Source organism: Euprymna scolopes, chromosome 7 (assembly GCF_053919585.1).
Source record: "Euprymna scolopes isolate OS-2025 chromosome 7, ASM5391958v1, whole genome shotgun sequence".
In the NCBI taxonomy this organism is placed as follows: domain Eukaryota; kingdom Metazoa; phylum Mollusca; class Cephalopoda; order Sepiida; family Sepiolidae; genus Euprymna; species Euprymna scolopes.
The window spans coordinates 37316886-37331558 of NC_136488.1; the positions used below are offsets into that span (position 1 = coordinate 37316886).

Genomic DNA, 14673 nt, shown 5'->3' on the forward strand with positions numbered 1-14673 from the left:
TAACCACATTTCTCCTGAATCAAGAGTGCTTGAATCCAGTGGCAAGAAGTCCAAAACGACTGGAAACAATGCAGAGACAAGCGGAGAGCACATATAGCATACATCACCTGGAATTTCCAAATGGTCACCCACTTTTTTTTGTATTGACTAGGCTCAACGTTGCTTAACTTTGATCTAACAGGAACCAGTGTGTCAACGTAATTATACCATACACTGAAACTACATAAACAATGGTTGTAAATTGTGGATTATTAAATATTAGTAGTCATTATATTGGATGGTTTGAGATCGTTAAAAATACTTTTACCTCCAGTTTTAATTTCCCACTTTTAGTATTTATCAATTTCATTTTAACTCTAATAGAATTTCAATTTGGATGTGGATAGTTTGTTCTTCAAATATTTTAAATATACATTTTATGAGAGAAGAATTTAGATGAATTGAATATTCTGAAAGTTTTAGGTAAAGGTTCTTATAATTTTGTTAAACAATTTAAAAACAAATAAAACTTTATTTCTGAAACCATCATTGTGGTTTGTCCATTCTTTAAAGTTGAAATCTGTTAGTGTATTTTCAAAACCCACCAATTATGCTTGCTCATGAAAAGAACAGATTTTGCATTTAACTGTATGTGAGGTCATTTAAATACCTTTTTCCTGCAAACACGATTTTGAGTAACATCAAATATGATGTCATGCTAAATCTATTCTTTTCAATTGCAAATACAATAGATAAAAGTATACTTGGTCCTAAAATTGCATGATTTTTTTTTATTTTTTTTTATTTTTTATTTTTTTTTTTTTTTTTTTTTCAACCAAGGAAGATATACTGCCAAAATAAAGATTATCTTATCTATATAACTTGTGCTGGGATTGATTATAGATTTGGTAAAGTTTGATCCTATCATTTTGTGCCCTTTAAAAAAAAATTGTGCATTTTAAAAAGCCTCCTGCTCAGATTTAATTGGGACGGCTGCAACAGCAAACATGTAACTATGAAGGCTATAAATATAAGTTTGAAAATGGTTTTTGGTCCCTGGGTTCTAATATACCAATAAAAGCACATTGGAAAGATCTTCTTTAATTGAAGACACCAGATATAGAGAAGAAACAAACAAGCAAGTTACAGTTTAAATATCTTTCTCTACTTATACAGGGTGACTCCCCCCCCCAAAAAAAAACAAAAACAAAAGCTAAATGGAGGCCATCTAGAACATATGCTGTAGAATGGAGAAAAAAGGCCAAAGACCCTAGTGTTTTGATGTGATGTTTTGAATATAATAAACTAGTTATGACCAAACTTTCATTTCATTCGGACAAAACACTAACAAATTAGAGTTGAGGCCCCGTTTTTTTTTTTTTTTTTTTTTTTTTTTGGGGGGAGGGGGGTCACCCTGTATATAAAAGGCGGGGGGGGTCACCCTGTATATAAAAGGCACTTTGAGTTTCTTCTCTATGGACTCTGAAACGGCTGGGTCGATTTTTTTTTTTTTTTTTTTTTTTTTTTTTTTTTTTTTTAATTTCACACCTTAAATAGGTTTCATAGTGGAATACCTCCGATAAGTATCAAAAATCGATAATTGAAAATTTTTATATGAGAGTCGATGCTTATCAGGCAATTCCTTTTAATTAAACATATGCATAAATGGAGCATAAAATAAATGTCTAAATATAGTACAAAAACATTCTGCCAAAAAATACCTTATGCTACAGTATGTAGTATTGTTAAAGAAAAGAAAAAAAAAAGACTAACCTTGAATTTCACAAGGAAACAGATAAAGAAAACTGTTCTTTGAAGCCAATATATGTATATATTATGTTTGCAAAGTTTGAGATGGGAATTTATAATAAAATCTCATGTCCTCTCAGCAGCTCGTAAATAAGGAAATGGATCCATAGGTAAATGCAATACAACGTTAAGTGAAAACGCCATCTTTACTGTCCTTTCTATGAATGTCCAGCAATCTGCCCTACAAAATTTCCAAACTATATTGCTAATCCTTTCCAATGAAGATACATGTAACAATTAAATCTGAAAATGTAATTTAAAATGAAAATACTTCTTGCATCTGATCATTGTCAAAACTGAATTCCAAGAACTCTACCAATAATGCTGTAAAACTCTCTCTCTCATATATATATATATATATATATATATTAGCAGGCCACTCGGCATTGCCTGGCCATAAATAGAGCTATGACAACAAAATATTCTTTTCATCGTTTTTATTCTCGAATATGCATCCGACACAGTTACAATTAATCAACCGAGAACATCACTCTATATAGAAGCATGTAAAATATACACGGATACACACTCGAGAGTCAAATAAATGAAAAGAATATGCTGTTGTCATAAGCTTAGTCATAAAATATTTTTAAATATTTTAATTTATGCAGATTTTGCATCGGAGCCAATACTGTATTAATTATATTGTATCCAATACATATTAATGATTTCAAAAGTTTACACAAATGACTTGGATGCCATCAGCTAGAATCGAAACAAAACATAGCTCTCTAGCTTTAGTCTTTACTGCTTGAGCTATCAGATAAGAATTTTAGATTTAACTGACTTTAATATAGAAATGTATGTTTTTTGCATGCATACAAGAGCACTCCAAATAAACTTATGCCAATTTTCTTTTTTCAATTTTGACCTCTTAGTAGCTATTTTTACCAGCTAAAGGCCAAATCGAATTTGTTCCACAGATGAAAATATCAAGTCTGTAGTCTGGAGTTTGGTAGAGACTGTTCTTCAGAAAGATATCACATATGTTAGTTTTACAGCATCATTTATTGATAGTGTTCCTAGAATTATGGTCAACGATGATCTGACATGTGCAATACATGTATTTGTGTTACATATACACATGAAAGTCTAAAAAGTGCATTCTGTTATTTGGTAACTGCTGGTCTATAAGTTATATTTTGGTCAGTTTGGAATTTGGCAGTTTGATCTGGTTATTTTCTTTACTCTTTAACTGGCATACCTGGCAAATACCTGTTCATACATGCTACTTTATTCTAGTGTCACTACTTTTAGTAGTACAACCTATGTATCACAGTGGCACATAAGTCTACACTTCCTTGGTTGATAGGTAAGCAATTTGATTATTTAGAATAGATGAAATGATTTTTGTAGACAATATTTTTTCTTTTAGTAAATTTGTTAATGCTAAATTCTTCTGCTTTTTTTTTATCTTCGGTTTTCTTGGAAACAAAACCAACTTTTCTGCATGGAAAAACTTTGAATGTCTATAGCCTACTAACCATATTTTAATTTGCTCCACTTTTTCTGCTCTCAAACTAAATTCTTTAGATTCTAAAATATTCTCTTTGTGTGCTAAGAAAGCAGAACATGAGTATTGTACCAATTGTGTATGAACTATCAGCAGCAGTTACTGCATCATGCTCCTCCTACATATCTTATCCAATTAAGAGATGCCAGTGATATTTTAAACTTTTTGTCCAGACAAAACCGTAAATAAAAAATAATTCAGGTTAAATATGTAGAAAATATAAATTATAATTAGCATCTAATTATTGCAATGACAAATAGTAAGTGCAGTATTAAAGCAATTTTCATTTCAGAATCCAATTAAAAATTGGAGGCAAATATGACAGTTAGTTACAAACACCATAAGTTTTTATTGTCAGTTAACTTGTTTTATTCATATTTCACCCAACATACTAAATTATAACTTGTTTAGATTTTAGTTAAAATTTCATTTCTGTGACGTTGTGTTCACATTGCTTCATAGTTTTGTTAAGGGGAAAGCCAAATATGAAAATCTGTACAAAAATATTTTGGTGCCAGTAAAATTATATAAGTCAATTGTGAGAGGTAATTCCTTTTGTTGGCCTTGTGTATGAGGTTAAGAGTAATTGTCACTTTAAAGGTAGTTCTTATGGGTGAGGTGTGCATTTTTTTTTTTTTTTTTTTTTTTTTTTTTTTTAGAGAGAGAATTAAGTTGTTTGCTTGTGTGACTGTAGATTTGCTTTGGTTACCTCTTGTTGCTGAAGAAAGTTTTAGTTTTTGTGCTTCACTAAGAGGAATTGAGACTGTTTTGCAGGGCTAAATATTGTAAATTGTTTTCTATATTGCAGTGGCATATATTTTCTGCACTTCTGATTAACTGAAAGATGTTTTATATTAAGATTCTTGTCTAATCTAATAGTTATTTTTTGTTTTGTTTTAATATTCACTTGCTTGTGCTTATTGAAACAAGAATTAAGCTTATGCAAATCCAAGATAGATTTTTTTTCTAATAATTAGAAAAAAAAAATCCAAGATGAATTTTATATCAGTTGATTCCTAAGTCTTATGAAAAAAAAGCATCCCAGAATGTTTAAGTAATGAATATCCAACTCAACCAACCTAAATAACTATATATTATTCAATCTCTGAAACTATTATGTAATAATTTAAGTAACTACATTTCTCACAATGAACATAAAATGTGAAACGTACTCCATCAAATGTCATTCACTAAAAACTTGTGTAAATTCAATTTTTTGTTATACAATGTTATGGTCGGGTTTTAATGTGAAAAATTTAACTCCCTTAAAAAAAAAAAGTGGGGTTGACAAATGACTTGTTTGGCAGTTTCTCACAAATCATAGTGCCTCAGGTGACAGAAAATAAATTCATCTCCCTCCAAAAAGAGATAATTTCTGGAAGAATGACTTCTTGAAAACATGTACTGCATTTTGATACTAACTGGATAATGTTTCATTATTCATTAATGGTTTGATTTGTTGGTTCACAGTAACAAGGCCAAAATCAACCATTAATATCTATGCATTGTGCAACCCAAAACATTAGTTTTTAGTCACTAAATTTTTTTTTCCTTTTAATTCATAAAACAAATTTTTTTAGTTAAATTTGGTTACTTTGTGCATCATATTCTTATATTAAGATGATCCAACAAGGAGTTAATCTTATTTTTACTACTTTCTTAGTTTTATTTTATTTTTTGCATGGATTTTCAGTGAATGTTGTGCGCTGTGTATCTTTCTTTTGCATTTCTTGAATAACGTTTTGCCATTAAACAAAAAATTTCTAAAATGGCAAAATTTAAACTCTTTATAAATTAACCATTTTATGAAAATTAAAACTAAAAGCTAAAAATGAATTTCATCTTATTGGAATATTCCTGCTTTTGGTAAGTTGCCTTTGCAGTGACCTTTTTTGTCTGTCTTCTGACCTTTTACAAAAATGATCAAATCTGACAATTAAAAACAAAACTATCCAACATTGTATTTCTCCTCGTTCATTTTTTTCTTTTTCTTTTCTCCCCCCCCCCTCTTTTGCTCCTCCTTCCCTTCATTGGTTCTTTTCTTTATATTGAGCGTAAAACAGTGGTTACCAGTATGGACTCTGTATTGACATGTTTGTATTCTGTCAAGGTTATAGCTTCACTTTCACTAATGCCCTTAGAAAAGGTATGAACCCATTTATCCTCTCTCCCCCATGTATGACTGAAATAATTAGGTAGACTAAACTTAAAGTGTAAGAAAAAAAAATTTAAGATCATGCCATTCTTATCAGCCTTATTGAAAAAGTATTGTTAATAGCAACAAAATTGAATTTTTTAGATGAGGATTGATAATTTGTATTTTGATTATGCAGACTACTGTTCTCATTTTAGATGTTATTCTTACAATTAGATCTAGGTAACTTCAGATCTTTAGGTGTATCTCGTTGAACTCTGGCAATCTGCACAGAATTTCACACCTTTTTATTTAATCTTTGGGCAAGGAGATATAGCCTGTTCGGTTGGGTAGAAAACTTAAATAATTTGCAGTTGTATTTTTTTTCTTTTTTTTGTATCACTAGTATTGAGCATTGAATCTTCAAACTTTAGAAGAATGTCACTTAGAACAGACTTTTACTTAGTAGCCATAGTATAATGAACTACTAAGAATACATTTGTGAATCACTTAAGACTTTTACTTATTCATGGCTGAATGAAAGTGTGCAACTCCTGTGGATTAAAAAAACTGTTTTGTTCAAAATTCAGCACAGATTCTCGAGTTCAACAAGCTACACCTGAAGGTCAGAAGTTACATTAGTGAGAACAGTAGTCAGAATAATACCCAGAAATTGTTTTCTGACAGTTGCTAATCTTCAATTAAATGTAGATGTAACAGAGCACTGACACAACTACCGAACTGTGTGCGAGATGACAGCATGCTAAGGAAAAGACTAAAAAGCGAGTATATTAGAAAGGATGATCATGTTCAGCACGTTCAAAACTATATTCAAGAGGACAAAGGTCACAAAAGGAGCATGATCACGGTTTATTCAGAAAAGTATCCAGAAATGTCCTTACAAAAGAGTTGAGTTATTACTTGTACTTGTACTATGTTCCTTGCAACGTAAACTGCATACAACGTGTGGGTCCCGTGTGTAACGTTACATTCCTATGATTCTGCATAGGATGACTTTTTTGACTGGCTTGATTCTGTTGGTGTTAGTTTTCTTGATCCTTGAAAGTACAGGAGGGACTGAAGGTTTCCAACATCTATAAATGAAAGTGGTGCTATGGAATCGACAGGATTCAAACTTGAAACTTCCAGATCATCAGTCTGTGTTTTTATCCACTTCACCACTGCTGTCTCCCAACGTTCAATTGACAAGAAATCACTAAAGATAATTCACTTTTCTGTTTTTCTTTTCCAAACACATTTTTTCCCTTTTATCGTCTATTTTCATGTGGGAAATTTAATCTTTGTCTGGACGTATACGATGCAATCACACTTCCATCTAAATCATATTTGAAAAGATAATTTTTAATTGGAAGGTTCAATTCACGTGTAAGTTGGCTATAAAGAATCACTTTAAAGTTTATCAAAGATTTTCTCCTTTTTTTTTTTCTATTAAGTTTTTAATTTTTGGACAAATCAAATCTTTGGATTATGTATCAATTAAACAGGGTTTTCAAGTTATTTTTTGAATAACTTTTTTTTTTTTTACATGGCGTTCACCACTTATCAAGGTCCAATGGCCACTTGAGGATAAGGGTTATTGTGTGTACAGTAATCAATGGGATAGTGTAGCAATAGTATTGGAGAATTGATAAGGTGTCATTACTTAGGGGGAACGGTTCATCAGGAATTTGTGTTGGACTTGAAGACATCCAGGTTGAAGTCGGGAGGAAATTTTAGTTTTTCCTGTTTCACATAAAATGACTAAAATTCCCAAGTCGAGCAGTTATTTGTTAATGATATGCAGAGTCTTTTCGTTTTCACATTCCATGAAGTAGATCTCTGGGTCAAAATCTATCCATGTAACACTTACCATTGGCTAGTTTTTGACCTTGAAGTATATATATATATATATATATATATATATATATATATAATTCCTCACATCAAATGGCTTCATGTCTTGTCTGGAGCGATTTCCATAAAAGAATATATTCTTGTAACCAATCTCTTATAATACAGTTGATTTTATTTTATTTTTTAATCCCGACATACTGGGTTCCCTGGTTAATGTCTTTGTCAGTGTTCATATTTGTTGCCATCTTTTATGTCAGCACAGCAGCATTCACTCTAGGTGGGTTGAACTAGCTTTCACTGAAGGAGGAAGTATGACTGGAACATGAATTTAACAAGCAGTCCCCAATCGCATGTATATCCTAGTGAAGGGAGATGTTAAGTGCAAGGAAATTTCTGTCCTACATGTAGTGACTGATTTCCAAATGGTCATCCATTTGGTACTGACCAGGCTCAATGTTGCTTAACTTCAGTGATCTAATGAGAACCGATGTATTAGCGTGATTATTGCCATCTTTTGCCAGACTGAGAATAATTCAAGTCGTTTCAGACATGTTAATCAAGAAACATATTTACGGAAGATGGTTTATTTTGCCGAATTCATCTTAAGACTGTAAAGCAACAAAGTGGTGAGGGAGGGGGGAGGCAAGGATAAATGGAGATACTTAGAATTGCTTTGATAAATGAATTTTAGGATATCTCAAAATACGTCTGGTCACTCTGATTTCTCAATTCAAATTTACAGAACCTCCCATGTCTGATATTATTTTGCTAAGCTTAGTTTCCATGCTGGGCAGATTGCTCCAAAATATTAACTGTCTGAACCCTGTTGATCCTTTTCTATAAGTTATTTGCTTATAATGTGACTCGTGTTAATCCCCACTGCCCAGGAACATAATTCAACCAAATAAACAGACTTATGCAAGACATTTAACAGTAAACTTACATCGGCAATTCCTGAACTTATTTATTCAGAAAGGTAGGAGTGTTGTGCATCTTATACGTCCCTTGAAACTTTGTTTCAGCTTGCTTAATTTTTTTTTTCTTTCTAATATTTCTTTTGATTTCATTATTTAAACAACCTTGTGTGCCATTTGTTTCTGTAATTTGTTCAAGCCAACGTGAACACAAACACCTTTGGTATGTAGGTGTTTTTTCATTTTATTTTTTTAAATTGTATTCTTGTAAATATGAGTAACCCCCCCCCCCGCCTTTTGAAATTTTTATTTTTCTTTCCCCAGATTTCCAAATTATAGTGATAAAATGGCGCTTTCTAATTTTGTTTTATCTGTAGAAATTAATATCACTAGCTTTTGAGTGATACTGTAGCTTAGGGATTCTCAATCAGGAGGAAAATCCATGTTTCGCAGCGGTTGGGGTAGCACCACAGATTAGCATACACAAACTAGATCCAGGGCCATAAAAGTGTACATTACTCATTGCTACTAAAAATTCATATTGGATTTTCTGTTCGTTATTATTAGTAATATTAAATGCTATTATGTCAGTATTAGTTATTGTTAGCTTGAATGGACATTTGGAATAACTTTTAATTAATTTTTAAGTAGAGAAATATAAAAAAAAAAAAAATTGAAAACAACTGCTGTAGTTAATAACTAATAATTGCTGGAAAAAATTTTTTTTTACATTGAGAAAAATCTTAAAACAAATTGTAACATGTTTGAAGACCAAATTAGTTGAAATAGCTGTACCAATAACATGACCAAAAAAATGAATTTTTATTTAATTTTTTTTTTTTTTAAATAATTCTGAACTGAAAATTATGATTGCTATTTTAAAATACAAAATTTTACAAACCATTTCTATTATATAAAAATGATTTTGTTCTAAACTTAATCCGTATCTGAAAGTAGTGATATAATACCCAAAAAAATAAATAAAAAATAAGTGACTTTTGAAATGATCGCCATGGTATCATTGCTCTGCACATACAGATGCATGAGTCTTTTATATGACAGGGGCGCTCTTGATAATGTTTTTTAAGAGTAGAAATCTTAATTAATCTTGTATATATTGTTTCAAATGTTCAACCAGAAGATAAACAGGCAAATGACATATCTATCATACTAAACTTTATTCAAATACTTTATTAATCTAGAGAGAGCCAAAGATCAAAACTTTGATCTTATACAATGAGAATATATGCTACATTTATATTAAAGAAAGCATGGATATTTAACATGGTCACTCGCTTGCACTGGTTTACTACATTCGCATATAGGTGTTACTTTTTGAAGTTTGGAAGCATTTTCATTGGCTGAAAATACTTTTGAGTTCACACGTTCATGTTAAAATTTTCTTTGCTTTGGAGAGTGCAAAGGAAATCAAATTCCACAGACGTCGAGAAGGAAAGAGTGTAAGCAGTCATAGCTATTTTCTTTTTAGCATTTGTAAGAATCACTTTACGATTAATTTGCCATAATTTTAGATTTAGTCACATTTTTTTACATTTTATAATTTTTAAGGTGATCGCTGAAGAGTGTATTGTGAATGTAAAGTGATATCAATTGGAATAAATTTCAGTAAAAAATTTGTAGCTTAACTACTTCACATTAACTTGGCATTTTTTTTTTTAGAAGTCAATGATTACCTCTGTACACTTCTGATCCAAACTCTGAACCCCCATAAAACCATTTCTATTTTTAAATTGCTGTACTTTTCAAATTTTAAATAAAAATAAGATAAAGTAAAATGTCCTACATCCTTTACGGATGTTAAACAAATATAAAAACATGACAATGTTGTATTCTCTTTGATCAAAATGAAATATATTTATTCAAGTACTGTGGTTTCAGGTTATTAGGGTCTATCTCCAAATCCTTAGGAGCTTATGAATAAACAAACATAGGAATTAGATTTTGTATTTCTAACATATGTTGTAGTTGGCCAATGTTCATTTATTCAAGCTGGGCGAGACTTTCAACTGTTAATGCCTTGAGCTGTAAGATTGTGGCCTTCTTCTAAAAGAATTCGGATTAAAATATTTGGAACATAATTATATATGATTATTTATAAGTTTTATTATCTAGTTAATACAACTATTCCTGGTTATTCTCTATCTGAGGATGACGGTGACTAAGTGTTTAAATCTAGGTGTGCCGTATTCAAATCCCGTTGCTTCCACAGAAACACTTTTATCTCTCCTACATTTGACCTTATACCTAACCTCCTGAAGGAGATAAATACCTATTTGGAATTATGGACTTAGATTCAAAAAAATATTTAACTGTTAAACATTTTCTTTTTCAAATTAATGTCGCTGTGAGATTTTCCATTCAACTGAAAGTTTGTTTTACAACAATAACAGCCAAGATGCGGACAGTAGTCTGAAATCTGCAAATATCAATTCTATTTTTCAAAAACTAAGAATGCAGAAAGATAGTTTTAACTGCTGTTCTAGACACATGAATAAATGATAAAACTTTGTTATGGCCCTTTATTCCTCTTATTTTTATACACAATGTTTTGGTCACTCTACACCATTTGTCAGAATAAGACCAGAAAATACAGCAGCTAAAATGTTCTGTTTCACAACAATACCAGCCAAGATGCGGATCTGCAAATATTAATTCCACATTTCAAAAAGACTGCGATCAAGATCGATTTAAATGCTGTTCTAGATACACAAGTTAATACTTAGTTATGTCCCTTTATCTAGTTCTTGAGATTGTTTTTATTTACACTTTTGAATGGACATCTTTTTGGTTTTTACATAGAACGTTAACTTTCTAGCAGCTTACACTTAATTGACAAATAAAAATTTAAAAAAAATTAAATTTAACTACAGCAGATCAAATAATGGACACTCTTATAGTGATGATTGAATGCATCTAAAATAAAATGCGTCGATTCAATCTCTACATTTTAAAAACTTATTAAAAGCAGAAGAGAAATGCAAAGCCTCTTATAAAATTTAGCTGTCTCTAAAAAATTTTTTCCAAAAGGTTGGTGAAATTAGCCAGCATATCAATTTTCACATTTTAAGAATTTACGAGATTTTATAAAATATGAAATAACTGTGCTATGATGAAATAGTTATCTTATGATGAAGACTTCCCAGTATACATGGGTGGAAGTAGATTTGAGCGGGAATGATAATTCCTCCAATTTCCTCTCTGGATGACTACCAGAATAGAAATTGCCAGTAGAACAAAATATAATATTAAAATAAAGTGAACATAAAGATTGTATAATTTCAACAGGCATGCGTCAAGATTTTCCCTAAATCACTACAATAGGATAATTCTACATGCTATTTGTTTATCATTATATGGTGTGATTATGACACTAGTATTGATTTAGATCCTAAAGATTAAACGATATTAAGCTTAAATGGTATCAGTAGTATTGAAAACCATTAGTCCTTGTATTTCATGAGCAATGTTTCTGACAAAGGGGAAAGAATTGCTGAGTCAGAATCTATTCATCTTACTGATTGTTGGCTAGTTTTACATTTTGAATTAACTTTATTTTTTCTTTTTTTTTTTTTTTTTTTTTTTTTAGTTCTTTACATTAAGTGTCTTTGTGCCTTATCCGGAGTGATTACCATAAAGTTGGGAGTAGATAAGATGTACACCTAGTTATGGGTAAATAGCATTGCCAATCTGCAGTGTTTAGCATAGCACCTATGGTATAACCCCTGAATAACATACATCAATAAAAGATTAAAGGAGACCAGGAAAAGGTTCCTCATCCAGAAGTGATTTAAAAAAAAAAAAAAAAAAAAAAAAAAACTTCCTGATAATGAAATTATACTTGTCAATGAAATAGGGGGAAAAATCACTTTCTAACCATTTTTTTTTTTTTTTAATTTTTTTTAATCATCGATATATTTTGGTGTTTTTTTTTGTTGTTGTTTTTTTTGTTTTTTTTTTTGTTTTGTTTTTTACAATAATACCGCCATTTGTGTAAAAATAAATTTAAAAAGTTTAAATGTTGCTTTTGTAAATAGTTGAATTTTTGGCATGTGTATTTCAATAGTCCTAAACTCGTGCTTTGATAACAATTTTATTTATAACTAGTATGGTTACTTGGCATTGCCTGGTCGCAAAATGTTTAAATATATTTTAATAATTTAAGAGCAATTTTCTATTATATTGTACCCGATAGGTAGATAGTGATTTCAAAAGTTTAAAAAAACCCAAAAACTTGGGTGCTATCAGCGAATCAAAACATTTAGCTGCTGCAGTATTTGCTACCATCTAATCTAAGGATAGATGGATATTAAAAAAAAAAAAAAAAAACTTTGAAAATTCTTGAATATTTAACATGCCCTGTCATCTTCAATAGAAAAATTGTCTCATTGACTCTGAAGTAGTTGACTCATTGGATAGTGATGTCTTCCAGCAGTAGTGACAGTCATAGATTTTTTTTTTTTTTTTTTTTTTTTTTTTCGACAAGTCTATTCTGATGACATCTTCCCCTTCCAATCTTTGTCTGGTGGTAGAATCCTCAAAATCAGCATCTGTTCACTTTGATGCTGGATTCCTAAAAGCAAAACTCTCTCTTGGTACAACTTCCTAACCTACTAATGGAAAATTTCATCTTGATTAAACTTATCTAATGTGGAATCTTTTTAGTATGACATAATCACGTTGACACAACCATTCTTATTATATCCATGCAATTAAGCAACTTTGAGCCTGGTCAGTACTAGATGGGTTCCCATTAGGGAATACCAGGTGTTGTATTTGGGATGAGGTCACCACCTTCCTGCAGGAACTCGATGTCATCATCTTCCCTGACCAGGATATACATCTGATTGTGAATTTGATATTCCCTAGAAACTTCCTCCTTCAGAGGATGCCGGCTGCATCTTATGGTGAATGCTACTTCATTTCATTTATTTTTACAGTAAATTTTCTATATTTAGCCATATTTTTACATGTGCATCTAGTCTTGCCATGATTTGTGAAAACACAAATTATTTTGAAATAACTTTTTCATTTTTATACAAGTTTCTCATTTCTTGTATTCAAAAAGTTCTGAAAATTCTATTTATAAAGAATCCAATCATTAATGACGATTTTAAAAATCCATAACTTTTACGTATCGACAATAGAGATGACGTATTGTTGAAATCAGTTGGTTTTTAGTTTTCTTTCGAACTTTTCACTATGAAACTGAACTGTAGAGCTGATTTACAAACTCTACTATTAAGTATTATTTAAATTTTAAGAAATGTTATATATATCTTCCCCCAGCCCACTACATAAATTTGTTATATCTTATCACTATATATATTCCTCATCACAGATCTCCTTATAGCCACATTTGTTTTTACTTTGTTCTTGATCGAGCCACCGAAATATTGAGTCTTTACATCTCAGATTCATACTGTCGGATTTATTTTATCCTTTCATGTTATTCGTATTCACTTTGAAAGAAATATCTTCTGGTTATACAGTCAGCCCGGTGTTTACTTAAAAAAAAAAGCAAAAAAAAAAAAAACAACAAAAAAAACACTGTTATGGTGGAGTATTTATTAGTCCCAATTTGTTTTGCTAAAATATTCTTTAGAGGATTTATAACTGATTTTTTTTAATAAAAAAGAGGGGGGGGACTTTAATCTGATAAGGTAACAAGAACATGGTTAAAATATGTACTGTTATCATGCAAATTTTAAATATAGAATACAAACTTATTAAAATCTCAAAGCATTTTGATAATTTATGATGATTAGAATATTCACACCAAAAATGGAACTAATTTAATTCTTTTAAATCATGAGACAGTTTTTTTTGTTTTTTTTTTCCATGGCGGTGTTATTGTGACGAAACACCATTCTTTCGACTTTAACCATTCTTAAATTATTCCTTGGTTTTATTTTAAATTTCAGATTGATTTGGCTTCTGTCAAGACTCAATTTGCAGAAATGTATGAAGAAAATCTTGCCGATAAAATTGACGGCGAATGCAGTGGCAATTACAAGAACATGCTGTTGGCAATTATTAATGCATCTTGAATTTTTATTTCTTGATTTAAAGTTTTGATCACCTGGAATATTTGTTCAATATTTCCTTTTCCTTTTTCTGAATGGCATGTTTTATCTTGTTCTTAATCCTACTAATATAAAAAAATGGATTTAGAGGAAAATTTATTTTTTATTTTGCTGAAATTAAAATTGATAAACAGCCAAATGTTTTTCCTTCAAATTATTGAAGCACAAAAAATGTCTCTTGCTCTGTTGCCAGTTGAAACGCAATTTTTATTTGTGGCTAAGCTAAAGTAATAACAAATTCAGATCAAATCTTACAATCAATATCCACACTTTAAACGTATACAGGTCGATAGAAAATTAAATTTTAATTAAAGCTGTTAATTATACATTTTTTAGTTTAAATTTTTGAATACTGAAAGATTAGCA

General features: G+C 30.5%; 1 protein-coding gene across 2 annotated transcripts in view; it reads left to right on the plus strand.

Moving 5' to 3' along the window:
- Positions 1 to 14446, plus strand: part of LOC145279683 (annexin A13-like) — an 80597-nt gene extending 66151 nt beyond the window's left edge. For both annotated transcript variants that reach the window (XM_080130957.1, XM_080130956.1), the window contains one exon: positions 14146 to 14446. In XM_080130957.1, the coding sequence (XP_079987083.1) occupies positions 14146 to 14150 (5 nt within the window). In that variant the 3' untranslated portion in view covers positions 14151 to 14446. The remainder of the gene's footprint in view (positions 1 to 14145) is intronic.
- The last annotated feature ends 227 nt before the right edge of the window (positions 14447 to 14673 follow it).